Source organism: Mobula birostris, chromosome 11 (genome assembly GCF_030028105.1).
Source record: "Mobula birostris isolate sMobBir1 chromosome 11, sMobBir1.hap1, whole genome shotgun sequence".
NCBI classification, from domain to species: domain Eukaryota; kingdom Metazoa; phylum Chordata; class Chondrichthyes; order Myliobatiformes; family Myliobatidae; genus Mobula; species Mobula birostris.
In genome coordinates, this window is record NC_092380.1 from 16,953,283 (window position 1) to 16,972,278 (window position 18,996).

The following is an 18,996-nucleotide window of genomic DNA, read 5'->3' on the forward strand; positions in this document are numbered from 1 at the left end:
AACCTGCAAGTTAACTTTAAGGGAATCCTGCATGAGGACTCCAAAGTTCCTTTGCACCTCGGATTTTTGAATTTTCTCCCCATTTAGAAAATAGTCTACACCTTTTTTCCTTCTACCAAAGTACATGACCATACACTTCCCTACACCATATTCCATCAGCCACTTCTTTGCCCATTCTCCCAATCTAAGCCCTTTTGCAGACTCCCTGCTTCTCAACACTACCGGCCCCATGTACTTATCTTTGTAGCTGCAAATTTGGCCACAAAGCTATCAATTTAGTCATCCAAATCATTAACATATAACATGAAAAGAACCGGTCTCAACACTGACCCCTGCGGAACACCACTAGGCGCCGGCAGCCAACCAGAATAGGCCCCTTTAATCTGGAGGAATGCAGCAGGCCAGGCAGCATCGATGGAAAACAGTAAATAGTTAACGTTTCGGGCCGAGACTCTTCATCAGTCCTGACTCGTAATGAAACATCTGCCAAGCTCGGCAAACACCGCAACATCAAACACCTCTACCCAAGCCTCCAATATTCACCACCATCCTAAACATATGGAGTTACCTAAACTAGGAAATTAATAACTTCAACAGGGAATTCAGAAGAAATATCTTTACCCAGAATGTGTGAGAGAATTTGTAACTCATTGCCACACCATAGCCGAAGCAGAGAGTGCACAAACATGTTTCCGGGGTGAGGGGGGAGAGGCGGACGGTTAGACAAGCAGGAGGGACAGAAAGGAATAGAGTGATGTGCTGAATGGATGATGGTGATGAGAAGTGGAAGCACAGATACAGACTTGTAAGGTGGAATTTCTGTATCTATGCTGCAAACTTAATGTGTGTTTTCAGTTCAGGTACTGCAACTGAGGGTGGCAGGGTGGAGGTACGTCTCTACCAAAGGAGGTGTAAGGCGCTCGTTCTCTCTGCTAGCCTGCAGGTCACCCTTGGGTAAGGTGTAGCACCTGCTTAGCCCCCGATCGGGATCACATGAAGCTATGGGAGCAGGTGATGGATGGTTGTATGAGTAGCTTTGCACATTACAAGTCTGGTTATGTGACACTGACGCCAGGCAGACGATCTCTGAAGAGTATTGATAATGGCTGGGGTTATCATTCATGTAAACTCACCAGCCAGAAGAAGGCAATAGCAAACCAATTCTGTAGAGAAATTTGCCAGGAACAATCATGGTCAAAGACCATGACTGCCTATGTCATTCAACACATCACATAACGAACAAACTGCATTTGGTTCTGATACATACCTGTGTAGCGGAACCCATGGATGAAGCCGCCAGCTGCCTTCCTAAAATCAATGGAATGACTGGCTGTCCCTATAACGTACATTCCTGGAAGATTTACTGCTTCGTAAGAGGCTTTGATCAGTGGATACTTATTCATGCGACCTTGACCCCTCTGAAGCTTCGTAAGACTGTTGGGAAGACAACAGCATTGGGAAAGCAAAATGAATGCTTCAACAATTTAGGGTGGTGAAGTAAATAAAGCCACTGCCTCTCATTGCCACAAACAAGTTTATTTCTGCCTCAGGTGCTAGCTGTATGGAGTCCATGGTGCTCCAAGCTGTATGGAGTTCATGGTGCTCCATTTCCCTCCCACATCCCAGACACGTGCCGGTTAATAGATTAATTGGCCCAAGACTGCGAGTGGTGGAATCTGGGGGTAGTTGATGAAAATGCGGGGAGAATAAAAAAATTAATTAACACATGATTACAGCGTATGGATGATTGATGGTTTGCATCGACTTGGTGGGACCAAGGGTCTGTATCTATGCTGTACCTCTCTATGACTTAATGAATTTCAGGTCCCTTCTATCTTCATAGTAGTCAAGCTAGGTATCCCTTGGTCCCTGTCACTGAGACCTTTAATTCTACATTCATTCTCATTCTGACCTCTTGCACTATATCACAACAGCTCAGTGCAAGTTCAACGATCGTCACTTCAACCTTTAACTCATCACTTTACAACTGTCAGCATTTAACAATAAATTTCAGACAAGTAGTCTTTCCAGTTTGTCATCTACCTGCAACTCAAAATTATCTCCTTCTACAGACATTGCCCGACCTATAGGGCATTTCCAGCACTCTCTTTTATTTCAGATTTGCAGCAACTTCAGTGTTTTGTACAGTACTGCAGTGGTCCCCAACCTCCAAGCCGCGGACTGATACCGGGCAGCAATCTTCTCGGCAATCGCCTCTGACCTGGGCGGCACCTAATTAATTAGCTTGTTTATTTCGGCTTTTTTCTTAAAGATGTGCTGGGTGCGTTCTGGTTACCGCTGCACCCCTGCATGCTCCGCGGCCCGGAGGCTGGGGACCACTGCAGTACTGTATTTGTCAATATGGAGCGGAGAGCAAGTTTGTAAATCTAGCCGGAGCAAAGGATGTGAGGCTGGAGCACCGCGGGAAGGCTGTGGGACAAATGGCAGAGCAGAAGTGGCAGGGGTAGTGTGGGTACAGACACACCCAGCCCCAAGATGCCAGGCAAGGTCATTTGATTCCAAACAACTGATTTATTGATTATTACAAGATGTCTCTCTAGTGCTTTTCACTCCCCTCCACTCTCCCTTCCCCTTTTCCCAACCATGATTCCCCTCTCCCTGCCCCCTTCCCACTCTCAGTCTGCAATAGAGACCCAAATCAGAATCAGGTTTATCATCACTCACAGATGTCATGATTTTTTTTCAGGCAGCAGCACAGTGCAATGCATAAAATTACTACAGTATTGTGCAAAGGTCTTAGGGACCCCAGCTAAATATGTGTGCCTAAGACTTTGCACAGTACTGTATCTCTCAGGCCCAGCATCCCTTCCATTTCCTCTCTTTGTCTTCTTTCATTTCCTTCTGATAACACCTTTAGACAAATCAGCTACGATTAACAAGCTTTCACCGCCCTCTCTCAGCAGGCACTATGAACGTCCATGTCATTCGGTATCTTTGTTCTTCACTCTATCATGCAAAGCTTCAATCTGCAGATTGAAATACAGTAGAAATACACTTTCTAACTTTCCAAGTTCCGAAGAAATATCACTGGCCTAAAACCAAGTCCATTTCTCTCTCTGCAAATGCTTTCTAGTAGTTTCTGTTTCTGATTCAGATTTCCAGTACCTGCTGTTGTTTGCTTTTCAAATGTTTCTTCAGAAGAACTGTTTCAGAAAAACATGAAAAAAAGGAACAGAACAAGGAGAGAAGAACCTGAACAAATGTAAGTAAAAGGCCCTAAAGGTTCTTCAATGGGGAATGAGACATCATACTGACAAAAAATGATAAAAGCAAGTCTGTGTGTAGCTGAAGGACTTGGTATCAAACTCCCGTGGCTACTGGGTATATTTCAGTGAGATCATGGCAGATCTGTGACCAAACTCCATGCACCTGTTTTTGCTCCACTTTCCAGCGTACACTTGATTAACTAGAATGTCAGAGTTTGAATTAACATCTGACACAGTCATTTGAGTAAATTACTCCTAAAATTCTATGATCCTTTGTGGCTTATTTCATAACTTAATTTCCAAAATGGCTTGGTCCAATGCTTCTCCTTGACTTTCCAACCAAGAGAAATATCTATCTTACTCCCCGAAAATGTTGACAGCTTCAGTCAAATCAAACCTCAGATGTCTGAATCACACAGAATGTACCTCTAGTTCAGGGGTTCCCAACCTGGGCTCTACAGACCTCTTGCTTAATGGTATTGGTCCATGGCATAACAAAGGCTGGGAACCCCTGCTCTAGTTAGTGCAGTTTCAGAAGGTAACTTTTGCTAGATCAAAACTATGCTTCCTCCAAGGCCAATAAATCCTCCTGAAAATGTGGTACACAGAACTGCTTTACTGTGTGGACCAGGACAACTTTGAAATAAATTGAGACAATCCTGTTGGATACAAGTGTGGGAAAGGAGACACGGAATTTCATGAATGGAATAGTGCACCAGAGCACTGCATAAATAATAGGTAATAGTGAGAGGGAATCTTCTGTAGCTGCTACTTGACACCAGTGAATGGTTCTCTGACTATTCACTTACTTGTTGAAAATGGAGAAGTTGAACTTCCAACCCAAGCAGCGGATAACACGATCATAAGGCAGACGCACTGCCAGGTTATCTGCCCATTCTTCAGTCAGGAGGCATGGCTCACTGCTGTCGGAGGGTATATCTTGCGAGGTGTTTTTCTGGACAAAGTCACGTCTTCGCTGTAAGTGGAACTTTCCCTTTTTGTCTTGGATTATCATAATATTTTCCAGGTCTCCCTCCAGCAAGCCATCCAGCGACTTCAGTTGATAGGTGTCCAATAGAGCATTGTTCACTGCCCTGAAGAGCACAAGAATTATAAAGGTTGAAAGGTACATTTAATGTCAGAGAAAGGTATACAATATACATCCTGAAATGCTTTTTCTTCACGACCATCTACGAAAACAGAGTGCCCCAAAGAATGGATGAGAGTTGAATGTTAGAACCCCAAAGATCCCCCCCGCCAGCTCCCCTCCCTCCCGCGCGTAAGCGGCAGCGAGCAACAATCCCCCTTCCCCCCACCGGCAAAAATAAAGTGCACCTGCTACCAGCACTCAGGCATGAGCAAAGTAATAGCAAAGACACAGACTTGCAGTTACCCCAAAGCCTTCGTTGTTCACCTGATAGTTCGACATGCTGCAGGCTCTCTCTCTCCTAGTAAGGGAGAAAGAGGTGACTCCATTCTAAGTAGCTGTTAGGTAGTGAAAGCATTAGGGTTCTTTCACCTACCACCATTTAACAGCTGACTAACCAACACAATTTTACATGCATCAGCCTGAGGAACTCAAATGGACAGTGATATTTTGTACAGTCTGGTTTCTACCCTACTCAGAGCAGATTCACTGAGAGATTGCATGGGATGGAAATTTTTCAGAGAAGGGATTAGTCTATTAGGCTAAATGTTAAGCATTTGTTCTCCATAGATCAGAGGAAATTGACAAGAGTATTGATAGAAGTACATAAGATTATGAGTGGCCTGAATAAGGTAGATACTTTTCTCCCTGGCAGGGATCTTTTAGACCAGAGGGTATAAGTTTAAGTTTAGCGGGGAACGCTCTGCCCAAGAAGGTGGTGGAGGCAGGCACTCTCACAACATTTAAGCATTTTCACAAGTACTGTACTTGAATCACCAAGGCATAGAAGGCTATAGACCAGAGCTGGTAAATGGAATCAATACAAAAAGGTACTTGATGGTTGGGAAGGACATTAGAGGTAGAAGGACTGTTTCTGTGATTCCTGCGAGCAAGGCCAAGTCAGTTCTATCCATGCAACAGAAGCTGGCTTGCTGTTGTGCTCTTCCAATTTTGATCAGGGTGTTAGAATCCGTATCAAAGGTTGCCCAACCTGGGGAAAATGCCTGAGAGCTGAACAAACGTTACGTCACTGAGGTCAAACTATTTTTAAATCCACATATAATATGAGCAGTGAGAGATATGAAGGATATAATATGAAGGGTCTCGGCCAGAAACGTCAACTGTACCTCTTCCTAGAGATGCTGCCTGGCCTGCTGCGTTCACCAGCAACTTTGATATGTGTTGCTATAATATGAGCAGGCCGTTTCACTGTACGTTGCCTTGTGGCTAGACCCAGCAAGCGATACAGTTCAAGCAACACACATCAAAGTTGCTGGTGAACGCAGCAGGCCAAGCAGCATCTGTAGGAGGAGGTGCAGTCGACGTTTCCGGCCGAAACCCTTCGTCAGTGATACAGTTCAGTCTGCTCTGAATGTCTCAGAGTTCAGCAAACCATCCTACCTTCTCACTCCCTGAATCGTGTTGAACCACAGCAGCAATTTGTATCCCAAACCCAGTACTGATTGGCAATGCAAGCCCTACTTCCAGAGATATGTTGATTGCAGTTTAAACCATACTTACAGAATTACCTTCCAAAAATGTCACTGTTGAACATTTTTGACAGAAGTATTCAAAGGTTATTAACACAAATCATAATATTAAGTGCGCATGCACCAGACGTGCATGCAGCCTGTTACAGCTGTTCCGATCAGTATTCTTACTTTTTAACTTATGTTATTTTTGTATTTTTTTTCTCACGGTAACACGTCGAAGCTGCACCCTTTCTAACATGCTGGTAGAGAGAGTTTTATTTAGGTTTTTAGCGCTGGAAATAATTACATTCCGACACGTCTCATTAGCGGGACAGAAGCATGGTCGCATCGTGTATTCCAGGGACCAGCTGCTTGCGCTTATGCTGGCCGGTTTAGTGTGCAGAGCGGCGGACACCCCTGCTGAAATCTGGAGGAAAACACCCAGAGGATGTAGAGGGGGATCATAAAGTCGAGGAAAGAGGACCGGGTCGAGACAACAGAGACTTATGGAGAAGAGGAGTTCGGTGGGTAATAAAATGGATGAGTTCACGGCGCTAGCCAGGCGTCAGAGAACATTTCGGGAGGGCAGTGTTATGTGTTTCACTGGAACGGGGCTGCATGAGGACATACCCGATCAAAACTTCTCCATGGACGGCTTCCAGACCGTTCGGGCTGTCCGGAAATGCACTGAGAGCGGTAAGCGTAAGGGAGTTGGGTGCTTACTGTTCTGGTTAACAACAGCTGGTGCAATCCAGGTCATATTACGATCAAGGAACGTGTTTGTGGACCGGATATTGAACTTTTTACTGTTGGACTTCGGCCATATTCCACCGAGATACAACACTGGAGGTCGTTCCTGCCTGTGGCCATCGAACTTGCGGCTCCTCCCATGGAGGGTCAGACACCCTGAGCCAAAAGACTGGTCCTGGACTTATTTTCAATCTGGCGTAGTTTGCATTTTGTTGTTTGATTGTTTGTGGTTTTTGTATTGCTATATTTATGCTCTATTCTTGGTTGGTGCGGCTATAACGAAACCCAATCTCCCTCGGGATCAATAAAGTATATCTATCTATCTATTTAAAGTTAATCACATATTAAAACGCTTAAACATCAGTAAACACATGAAATAACTAAGTGTAATTTCAAGAAAAATGCTGATGCTGTGTCTAAAATAAAATCCAAAAATCGCTGCAAATGTTCAAGCTGGCCAAGCCGCATCTAAGGGAAGAGAGACGAGTTAATGTTCACAATGCGGCCTCCTCTACATCAAAGAAACCAAATATCGATTGGATGAGTGTCTTGTGGAGCACTAGCATTCAGTCTACAGAAGCATCTCCGAGCTTCCTGTTGCCTGTCACTTTAATACTCCACCCTGGCCTCTAGTACTGTTTCAATGAGGCCCAATGCAAACCTCATCCATCTATAGATTTATTGAGTATACCCACAAGAAAATGAATTTCAAGGTTGTACATGGTGAATTTCAGGGTTATATATGCACTTTGATAATAAATTTACATTGAACTTTGAAAACATTGCAGCCTTCTGGACTTGATATTGAATTCCACTGTCACAGATAACTTGATTTCTCCATCTGTAGCAGTCATTTGATAGTTTTTTTAAACTCAACCCTCCTTTTTTACTTTGGGAGTGGTAGAGATGTCCATGCTCTACATTCCACAACACTTACATTCTTTTGTCTATGTTCTCAGTCTCTAACTGCTCCCACTCACTCATAGAGCACTACAGCATAGAAACAGGCCCCTCAGCCCATCTAGTCAATGCCAGCCTGTTTTTATGCCAAGTCCTATTCACCTGCACCCAGACTACAGCCCTCCATCCATGTAGCTATCCAAATTTCTCCTAAATGTTGCAATTGGACCCGCATCCACCTCTTCCACTGGCAGTTCCTTCCACAATTGCACGGCCCTCTGAGCGAAGGAGTTCTCCCTCAAGTCCCCCTTCAATATTTCACCTTTCACTCTAAACCTAGTCTAGTCTCACCCAAACTCAGGGTAACGAAATCTGCATGTCACCCTAGCTATACCCCTCGCTGACCAGATAATCTCGTTATTGAACTATGGCAATCCATTGTTTACCTTATCAGACATATCCCTTCCCCACCCTCTCCTCCTCTGACTAAGGTTCTATTCTCTCCTTCCCATTTTAAACAATGAGATCATTTTTGCATGCAAGATAACAATGAAAGTCTTTTAAATTAAGTAAGAAAAGTCTGAATTTCTTGAAACTTACTTCCCACACTCAAAGCTGTTCACTCCCCACTGAAACTGTCTAACTGGCATAAATTCAGCAGGAATGTGAGTTGGTGCTCAGTCAGATAGATGGGATTCAAACTCTCAGGAAGCTTAAGGCTTCCATTTTTTTACAGATAACATCCAAATGAGATTCCAATGTCATCTGGCCTCCCCTAAAAAGCATTTTCATCTCTTAGATCATATGTGCACACTGTGTTCCAGAGGCAGTTATATCCCTTAGATTAATTACAAGTTTGTTCAGGGACGTGATGACTTGACTGCATAAGAGACAGCCAGAAGGATTCAGAGAGTAGTCCTGGAGGCATCTTAGTCCTTCCTTTTATCCAAGAGTTACAAGGTTCTTGCTCCCTGTTTGGATGAGGAACGCAGAGAAGTCCATGTCCAAGGCAGACATGTCCCTTGAAGTGGGAGGAAGGAGGAAGCCAAAACACATGTAGTAGTTATAATGGATAGCATCGGTAAGTTAACAGGCACTGTTCTTGGCAGCAAAGACAGAGTACTGGTACCAGACAACAAACAACAGGAATCCTGCAGATGTTGGAAATTCAAGCAACACACATCAAAGTTGCTGGTGAACACAGCAGGCCAGGCAGCATCTCCAGGAAGAGGTACAGTCGACGTTTCAGGCCGAGACCCTTCGTCAGGACCTCTTCCTAGAAATGCTGCCTGGCCTGCTGCATTCACCAGCAACTTTGATGCGTGTTACTGGTACCAGAGTTAGAAAGATCACTCCTGAATTGGGAGAGAACTTGAAGTGGAAAAAGGAGAAGCTTCAGTAGTCCTGGTCCACATAGGCACCAACAATATAGGTAGAACCAGAAAGGTGGTTTTATTAAAGGATTAGGAGTAGCTTGGAAAAAAATGAAAAGCCGAGCACATAGCTCAAAATCTGGGGTAGGAGAAATGGGCTCTGCTTCATGGGGTAGATGGTACCAGTACTGAGGAAAGGGAGAGTTGTTCTACTGGGACGGGCTCTCGATAGTACTGGCGAATCACATAAACAGGCTTGTAAAAAGGCTTTAAAATACCTAGGAGGGGTAGGTTCAAGTGATGGGAAGTTTAATGAATTAGAAAGAAATATAGAGCAGTAGCAGAGAAAATCAAGGGGGAGAATGAAAAGTATGCAGGAAGGATCAAAAAATAAGTGTAGTGTGCAACTTAAAATAAATCTGGAGTAAACAAGATCTGTACAACTTTTAAGCAACACACATCAAAGTTGCTGGTGAACGCAGCAGGCCAGGCAGCATCTGTGGGAAGAGGTGCAGTCGACGTTTCAGGCCGAGACCCTTCGTCCTGATGAGTCCTGACGAAGGGTCTCAGCCTGAAACGTCGACTGCACCTCTTCCTACAGATGCTGCCCGGCCTGCTGCGTTCACCAGCAACTTTGATGTATGTTACTTGAATTTCCAGCATCTGCAGAATTCCTGTTGTTTTTGTTTCTGTAAAACTTTTAGTGTTTACTTGATTTGACCCTTTATTTGATTGCATACAGAAGTACCAACATTTCCTCTATTTTTTTTTGGCTGCACAGACCGATCATTGCTCTGAACAGGAAACTTTTACACAGCCTGAAAACTGTGCAGCAATTTACATTTATTTTGTAATATGCGTACAATGATTATTTAGGATAAAAATTGAAAAATCACATGCTTCTGATTTTATCTATTAATTAAAGGATATAATGAAATACAAAACAACAAAGAAAATCTTTCATGTTTCGTTAACATTTCCTTATCTGTCTTTATTACAAATCCATTGTCTATAAACACTGTCCGGATTAAGGGGGTGGCATGATAGTGTAGTGGTTAGCATAACGTTTTACAGTACCAGCAACCTGGGTTCAAATCCCATCACTGTCTGTATGGAGTTTGTACGTTTTCCCCTTGACTATGTAGGTTTCCTCCAGGTGCTCTGGTTTCCTCCCACAGTCCAAGATCTGTGGTGGTAGGTTAATTAGTCATTGTAAATTGTCCTGTGATTAGGCTAGGGTTAAATTACTAGTTGCTGGGTGATGCAGTTTGAGGACCTGGAAGGGCCTACTCTGTGCTGTAACTCAATAAATAAAGTAATTAATTTTGCATCCAGATGAAAGATATGATCTCAATCCTCATCAGATCATCCAAATGTTCCACTTCTAGTGCAATAGTTTGAATTCATAAGACTGAATCCACTTTTACAAGCTTGAAATTTTCCAATGATGTCAACAAGAATTGATAGTTTTTCAAATTCTTTGTTTCTAAGCACGTAGTTCAATATATCAGTGAACATATTAATTGAACCAGTCTTTGATTTCTCAGAAATGACAAATTTGAAGTCACAGTATTGCTGCAACATTTCTGGGGCAATGTTTTTGGCGTAGTTCATAATAGTAACTGAGTATTTTTTGTCAGTCGTATGACAATTCTCTTTTCCAAATTCAAAATTGGTTGCATTTGCAATAGCAACAGGGTCAAAAGCTTGCCATTCTCTTAACTCATCACCAGGAAATCTCTTATCCAAGTGATTACACACATGTTGAACGAATCCATTAACAGGCGCAGTACTGGTGTCAGAACTTATAGATGCATGCAGATCTTTCTCGGTTTGTCACTCTAATAAATAGTATTGCCAAGCTACTGTGACTGAAACTTGTTAATTTTTGCTCTTGCATACTGCAGTGCCTCAATTGTATTCACACCGCTTTTCTTAAGAAATTTAGAAAGATATGCCAGATCTTCTAAGATATCATTAAGGACAATTAATGCTACTTGATATTATGAATTGATCAAAATCTTCAGATAGTAGTTGCTGATAAGATCATTACATTTATTAACTTACTCTTTGCAACAATGTTGGTGCGTGGCCAAGTGGTTAAGGCGTCGGTCTAGTGATCTGAAGGTCACTAGTTCGAGCCTCAGCTGAGGCAGTGTGTTGTGTCCTTGAACAAGGCACTTAACCACACATTGCTCTGCGATGGCCCTCGTGCCCTTCCCTTGGACAACATTGGTGGTGTGGAGAGGGGAGACTTGCAGCATGGGCAACTGCCTGTCTTCCATACAACCTTGCCCAGGCCTGTGCCCTGGAAACTTTCCAAGGTGCAAATCCATGGTCTCACGAGACTAACGGATGCCTATTCATTCATGCAACAATGGATCAAAACTTCATAATTCCCCATTAAATCCGTAAAGGCAAAATAGCTTGACAGCCATTTTACTTCATTTCGTGGTTGAAATGTCACAACATCACAGTCTGTGCCATTAGCTAATTCCAGCTGCGCAGCAACAAAGACCACGTGCGCGGAAGCATTTCGGTTACTGCTCAACCGTGCACCATGCAGCTTAGAGGGAATAGTGATAACTAGATAGACTGGTGGTGCAGTGGACTTGAATTCAGCACAAGGCAGATGATCCTGAGTTCAAACCCAGCCGGGTCCCAACCTGGGCAACAGCACGGAAGAAAGGCCTGGCGATCTACTTCCATATCTTGCCCTATGCACCCTATGGTCCATGAGGTCACGAAGAGTTGGGCTCGACTTAACAACTGAACAAGATAGACAAATGATGGCACATATACATTAATGCACAAAATGCTAGAGGAACTCAGCAAGTCAGGCAGCATCTACAGAAGGCAATAAACAATGGATGTTTTGGACCAAGATCATTCATCAGGACTGAAAAGGAAGGGATCAGAAGACACAACAAGAAGGTAAGGTGGATAGGGAAGGAGTACAGCTGGCAGGTGACAGGTGAGATAGGTGAAACACCATGTTTCTAGGCTCTGTATCTCCTTCCTGTACTCTGACTCATTGTTATTTGAGAATTGGCCCACTAAGGTGGTGTTATCTACAGATTTGTGGATGGAATTAGTGCAGAATCTGACGTGCAGTATTGAGTGTATAAGGAGTAAAGGGTTGTGGACACTGTCTTATGAAGCACGAGTATTGAGGATAACATGGCAGAGGTGTTGTTGCCTGTTCTTACTGATTGTAATCTGTCAGTGGGGAAGTCAAGGATCTAGTTGCAAAGGAAAGCACTGAGTCCCAGGTCCCCAGAGTTGAGTGCAGGGCCAAGGAGATAGCACCTGCCAGGGAGGTTGGCAAATTGCAGTGCATTGAGGTTGAGGAAAGATTAGCTTTATTTGTCATATGTAGATCAAAACCTCAAACCATACAGTGAAATCAGAATCAGAATCATCTTTATCATCACTGGCATATATCGTGAAATTTGTTAACTTAGCAGCAGCAGTACAATGCAATACACGATAATATCAAAAGAAAAAAAAAGAAAATAAACAAACAAATAAATAAGTGGAACACATCATTTGCATCAAATCAAAGCATTAAGGATGTGCTGAGGGGAGCCTGAAGTGTTGTCACATTCCAGCACCAAATAGCATGCCCACAGTTTACTAATCGTAGCCCTAACCATACATCTTTGGAATGTAGGAGGAAACTGGATCATCTGGAGAATCCATGTAGAAACGGAGAGAACATATATGTTGGTAGTATTTTGGCAACACACTCTTGAAATTGGCCTGGATGAAGTCACCAGCTTTAACAGAGGGGACTTCAGGGTATTCCATTTCAATGCTGTTGACCAAGGAGATGAACTATCAATTGCAGGCTTCACGTCTGCCTGGGATGGGATGTAGACTACGTCAGGATAGCTAAAGTAACCTCCTGTGAGATATAGTATAGGTGGCACTTCACTGTCAGATATTCCAAGTCAGGTGAACAGGAACTCACCAGGATCATCACAGCTGAGCACAATATGACAGTCAAATCCCTTTCATCCTCTGTGCAGTTTGGGTGTAGGGAAGTTTACATGGAATTACAAAACACCCTCCTAAGACTGAGGCATCGCACAGCCTTGGGGGGGTCAAATTAAAAACACAACACTATAATAGGCCATTTGGCTACCTCTTACATGCACCTATGCCTTCCTGATCAACTGTTCTCCGACGTAGTGAATGCTGCATTGCAACTGCTCCTTGAATTCCCAGTGTGATTTATTAGTAATTGTCATTTACACAATAGATTCTGCAGACGCAGGAAATCTTGAACAACACAGACAAAACACCAGAAGATCTCAACAAGTCAGGCAGCATCTATGAAGGGGATTAAGCAATCGACATTTTGTGCCGAGACCCGACATCAAGACTGCAAAGGAAAGAGGCAGATGCCAGAAAGAGAAGGATAGGGGGTTGGATAGGGAAGAAGTACAAACTGGTAGGTGATTGGTGAAGCCGTGTGTGGAGGAAGGGGAAGGGTTGAAGTCATGCCCCCTCTCCCCACCAGCCGTGATGGAATGGCAGAGCAGACTCGACAGGCCAATTGGCCTGGTTCTAATATCCAAAACATCTACTGTGTATCCTCCCCACAGTCGCTGCTTGGCCTGCTGAGTCCCTCCAGCACTGTGTGTGACCTTAACATAAACCTTACTTTCCACAAATAGCTTCTTCTTCTCGCTATCTCCCCTTTCAAAATCTTAAGGCTTGTCTAGCAGAAATTATGCTATTGAAGAGCATCTCCCACCTCCACTCTCAGCACTTGTTTTCAACGACCTAGGACCTTAAACACAGTAAAACATTTCAATGCACTTCACAAGAATTGTATCAATGACAACCCAACATCAAACCACTTCAACAGATATTAGGACAAGTGGCCAAAACCATGTTCAAAGTTCTGAGTTTTCATACAGTAAATACACTACAAAAAAGTTTAGTGAAGAGATCCCAAGTCTTGGGAATGAAGCAGCAGAAGGCCTTCTTATCCATGTTGCAGGAATGCACAAGTTGCCAAAACTGGAAGGCAGAGTAGGGCTACTAAATGTAACACGTATAATAACATTCATACAATTTGTTATTTTGCGAAAGTTCTAGCTTCAATCAAATGAACTGTTCTTCATGGTAATGATGAAAACATAAAGCATTGAAATTCTGAAAGCGTTTGCAGGAGAGTTCAGTCGGATCATTCCCCACCACGCAAGGCCCTGAATGAAGTGCCCTATTTGACTTACCGGAGATCTCCAACATAATGAGTAGACCAGGCGAGCCGTATTCGGGACCGACTCAATCCGTGGATAAAGTTAGTTACTCCAGCAATGTTGTCTGCTGTCTCAAATGCCGAATTGCCACGACCTAGAATGAGGACTGATTGCCCAACGAAGTCAGCTGGGTCTATGGAAACACTCTCATAACCCTCAGCGTATTCAGAGCCTGGAAAATTGGGCTCATGGGGCACCTCTAATCCGGTTGCTACCAACAGGACACTGGAAGGAGAAGGGGAACAAGAAAGATAACAACAAGGCATTAGTAGCAGTAGAAGACACGTGAGTGCGCTTGCCAATTCCCAGAATTTGACAGAACACTTTAACGTGTCACATAGCTCTTGTCTGCCTGGAGGAAAGCGCCTGATGCTGTCAGGTCAACAGTGCATTTAAAGCCCAAGACCAGCACATCGGTGACCTGTGGCAGCAGTAGAAGAAGTTCAGTGCAACATAAACTTTATGAGGTCTCAGTTCAACAGTGTGGTGTAAACAAAATGATTTTAAAAAGATGTCTCATGGGGGGGGGTAATATCTCATGCAACTTTGAAGCAGATATTACTTCTTAGCTGATCACTGATGCTTTTCTAAGATTTCAGATTCTCTTGTGCAACTTTGCTCAGTTTGAACCCCCTATTCTAAACTCCAGATCCAAGCTCTCCTCTTCTGTCCTCGCTGTTACGGAATTAAGTCTCACTCATCCCTATTACCAAAGCATTCACGACTGGGACCCTAAAAAGTGCAGTCTTCTGTCAATTTACTAGCAATGGATCACTGGTAAAGCTTTTATTTGCAACAGAAAGCCGTAAGATGGGAATATAACCAAACTGACACTCCAGTACAATACTAATCAACAGATGCACAACTGGGTGGTGCCTTTTGAATGAGACTTGTCTCACTCCAATTGTGCAACACTCTCTGTTCTCTCAGGTGAATTAAAGATCAAATCTGACTATTTTATAAGATGATTAGTTAAGTCCTCTTTGATGTCCTGGTTAATACTTATGTTCTTTAACTTATAAGGGAAATTGATGCTTATGCAGTAACAGGAAAAGAATCTGTAGAAAACAGAGGGTGATATTGGATAGCTGTTTTATGGACTGATATGATATGCAGTTTCCCAGATGTCATTTGTAAGGTTCAATAGTCTATTCGACCTTTATAATACAACTTGGACGTGGTACTTCACAATCAGAAACATTGTGAAATTTGTTAACTTTGTGGCAGCAGTACAATGCAATGCATGATAAATTGAGAAAAAAACTGAATTATAATTAAGTGTGTGTATATCTATATATCTATATATATATATATATATATATATGTATGTAAAATAGTTAAGTTAAAATAAGTAATGCAAAAACAGAAATAAATTTTTAAAAAGCAGTAAGGTATTGCTCATGGGTTTAATATCTATATAGAAATCGGATGGCAGAGAAGAAGCTGTTCCTGAATCACTGAGTGTGTAGCTTCAAGCTCCTGTACCTCCTTCCCGATGGTAATAATGAGAAGAGGGCATGACTGGGTGGTGGGAGTCCTTGATGATGGATGCCACCGTCCTGAGGCACTGCTCCTTCAAGATGCCAGTACCCATGATGGAGCTAATTATACAACTTTCTGCAACTTACTTTGATCCTGTGCAGTACCCCACACCCCCACTCCAGACCAGACGGTGATGTCAACAAAAAGCTGAGCGAACCGGACAGAGGAAAGGCTTTAGGACCAAATAACACCACACTGAAGACACAAGTTCTAAAACCAGCTGTACTGTTAATCTGTTCCAGCGTAGTTAAAACATTATACGTGGAAGGGAATTGTCTAATTGCGTCCTGTTCACATAAAGAACAATAAACAATCAGCGAGTTGATGAAAAGTAGCACCATTTGTGATATCAAACTGCATGTACTCATTAATAATTTGCTCAACGGTGATCCGTTTGGGTTTTAAAAGGACAAACCATCTCCAACCTTCATCACAGCCCTGACCCAAACATGGACCAAAGAGGCGAGTTCCAGGAGTGAGATAAGAGTGACTGACCTTGACACCAAGATGACATTTGACCACGGCAGCAGCAAGAAGCCCAAACAAAACTGAAAATCGACAGGCAACAAGGAGAAAACACCAGTGGAGTCATACCTCACTCAAACAATGCTGACTCTAGTTCTTGGAGACCAATCATCCCAGCCTCAGAACATCACTGTAGAAGTTCCTCAGGATAATGTCCAGTGCTTCATCAATTACCTTCTTTCCAATATAAGAGCAGAAGTGGAGATATTTGCTAATGTTTCTATAATGCTCCAACCCATTTGTTACTTATCAAATACTTATCAGTTCATGCCTGTATACATTAAACCCAAGCCAATATTCAGACATGGCTAATAAGTGACAATTTACATTTGGACCAAAGAAATGCCAGACAACTACCATCTCCAACGGGAGCAAAACTAACTGCCTACCCCTGACATTCAATGACATTACAAAATAAATTTACATGGCTACAAGAGCAAGCAATGTCTCACCCCTGCAACTGCAATGCCTTTCCACTGTCTCTCAGGCACAAGTCCAAAGTGCAATGGAATATTATCCAAATGCCTGAAAGACTGTACCACCAACGATTCTCAAGAAGCACAACACTATCTAGGGCAGAGCCCACATGTTTGACACTCTACCTAATGCTCCAAGCATTTATTCTCAAGACCTTCAGCAAAGTGGCTGTACTGTGTGCACCATCTACTACATGCATTAGTTACTCATTTAGATTATTGCAACAGCACCTTCCAAAACCTGATCTCAAGCACCAAGGATGGAAACGAGAGGTAGAAGGGAACATCAGCTTAATCAGGTTCCTCTCCAAACTGCGCTCCATCCTGACTTTGATAATGTATTCCCATTCTTTCATCACTTGCTTTTCAATCCTGAACTCACTCCCTAACCTCACTATGAAGCACCTTCAGTAGGATGCAGCGGTTCAAGGTAACATGTCACCACCGCCTTCTGAAGAGCAATTAAGAGTAGGCAATTTGTCTGTGACACTCAGATCCTAAGAAATTAGAAAGACATTACCAGAGATGCATGACTTGAGAAATGAATTGAAAATACTTGGATTATTCTCACCGGAACAAAGAAAGGTTAAGCTATGTCGTGAGCAGATTTCAAATGATGAAGTTACTTATTAAAAAGAAAAAAAATGGAAAAAAAATATTTCATCGACTGTGTGGATCAGTAACCAGAGGTCAAGGATTTGAAATCACTGGCGAAAGATTAAATGGGACAAAATTTCAATTAAAGTTTTGGAACTTGTCATGCTCTCCTTGAAATAATTTTATAAGAGAATTGGACAGGCATTTGAAGAAAAAGAACTAGAGTTTAGGACAAACACTTTGGTTTAGGAACCCAGTAAAACTGCTCTTTCTTAGAGTCTGACAAGTAAACAGTCCAAATGGTCTCCTTGTTTCTTTAAAGTCTATTTACTCAGGAATTGAGTTAAACAGCACACTAAGAAAATTAAATTACAACAAAAAAAAACTTAGTTATTTCCAAGTTTGCTTTCTTTACATTTCATTACAGGAACCTCCCTACGAAAAATATCCATGAAGATAATAGAACCCTGAATAAAAACTACAGAAACCTCTATTGAGTACAGATTACACTGCTGTAAGAGATATGGACTGCTATCTCCATTGAGACTAATTGAAGAAACACCCAACCATTCTGGCAGGAAATAGCAATGTTTCTACATGCACCCTTGACTAAGAATAAGCAAAACCACCCATTACCTTCAGCATAATATGAAACTGACAAAGGTTACGATGATCTACCATACCTGCACCTGTAATGATGGTTATTCTGATCTGTCAGAAAGAAATAATGCCCATTCCAGGCCTGGGGATCGCTTTCCGCTTCAATCCACTTTATCTCTGTATTGTACTGAACCTTCAGTTTCAGTGTTTTAGTAAAATCATTCAAGTATCGGAGCATGGTGTCAGCATGAGGGAAGAAATCTTTGGTGTAGTGCTTGAAGAGTAGATTGTCATCATGACTGAGCAGTGAGTTCCAGTCATGACGGAGGTTAAACTCTTTGTTCTGTTTCCCAGTGTAACGCTTGTTGATACTGATGAGTTTCCGATGGCGAGGATAACGTATATAAAAGCTCCCAGAGATGTTACTACGTTCAAAAATCAGATACTGCCTTTGGGACTGATGTAGAAAATAACCAATCTGCAAGCCACTAGGACCTGCCCCTATCACACAGTAGTCAAGGTGGAGATAGTTTGATGGTACAGCTCTACTCAGGGAGGCAAAGGCAATGGATGCCACAAGTGTGCCAAGCGTACATCTTATCCATGATGCTGCCATGCTGCTCCCACACCATCAGCGTCCAACTGGAAATGAAAGAGAAAGACATTCACCTTGAAATTTAATGTCAGCCATTGGTCAGGGGCACTTCCAACTAAGTCACAATCACGTGAGTTAAAGTCCACATTTTCATCACAAGTCTAGTTCACCCTATTATTACAACATTAGCAGAAAGTTAAACAGGCAAGACACTGTGGGCAAACAGGATTAGTGTGGATGGGCTGAAGGGGCTGTTTTCATTAGTAACCATTGACACACAACTGTTGAAAAATAGTCCATGTGGTTTTAGCTGAGGGGAGACCTGGTGGAGGTTTATGGGGTGCTGAAAGGCATAGGTGGACAGCTGGTATTTTTTTCCCAGGATTGATATATCTAATACTGGAGGACATGCTTTTAAGGTGAGACCAGTGAATTCGGGGAGATGTGCAGTGCAGGTTTTTCATACACGGGTGCTAGGAATAGGCTGCCAGTGGTAATGGCAGAAGCAATTGCGATAGA

The 18,996-nt window shown here is 42.7% G+C and overlaps 1 protein-coding gene across 2 annotated transcripts in view; it reads right to left on the reverse strand.

Moving 5' to 3' along the window:
• The window catches only part of foxred2 (FAD-dependent oxidoreductase domain containing 2), a 50,859-nt gene that overhangs the window by 18,772 nt on the left and 13,091 nt on the right, over positions 1 to 18,996 (reverse strand). For both annotated transcript variants that reach the window (XR_011887716.1, XM_072271766.1), the window contains exons 2-5: positions 17,966 to 18,524; positions 14,116 to 14,367; positions 4,037 to 4,321; positions 1,268 to 1,434 (exon numbers count right to left, since the gene is read on the reverse strand). Coding sequence is in view for 1 of the 2 variants with exons in the window: in XM_072271766.1 (XP_072127867.1) it covers positions 1,268 to 1,434; positions 4,037 to 4,321; positions 14,116 to 14,367; positions 17,966 to 18,498 (1,237 nt within the window). In the remaining variant the exon portion in view is untranslated. The remainder of the gene's footprint in view (positions 1 to 1,267; positions 1,435 to 4,036; positions 4,322 to 14,115; positions 14,368 to 17,965; positions 18,525 to 18,996) is intronic.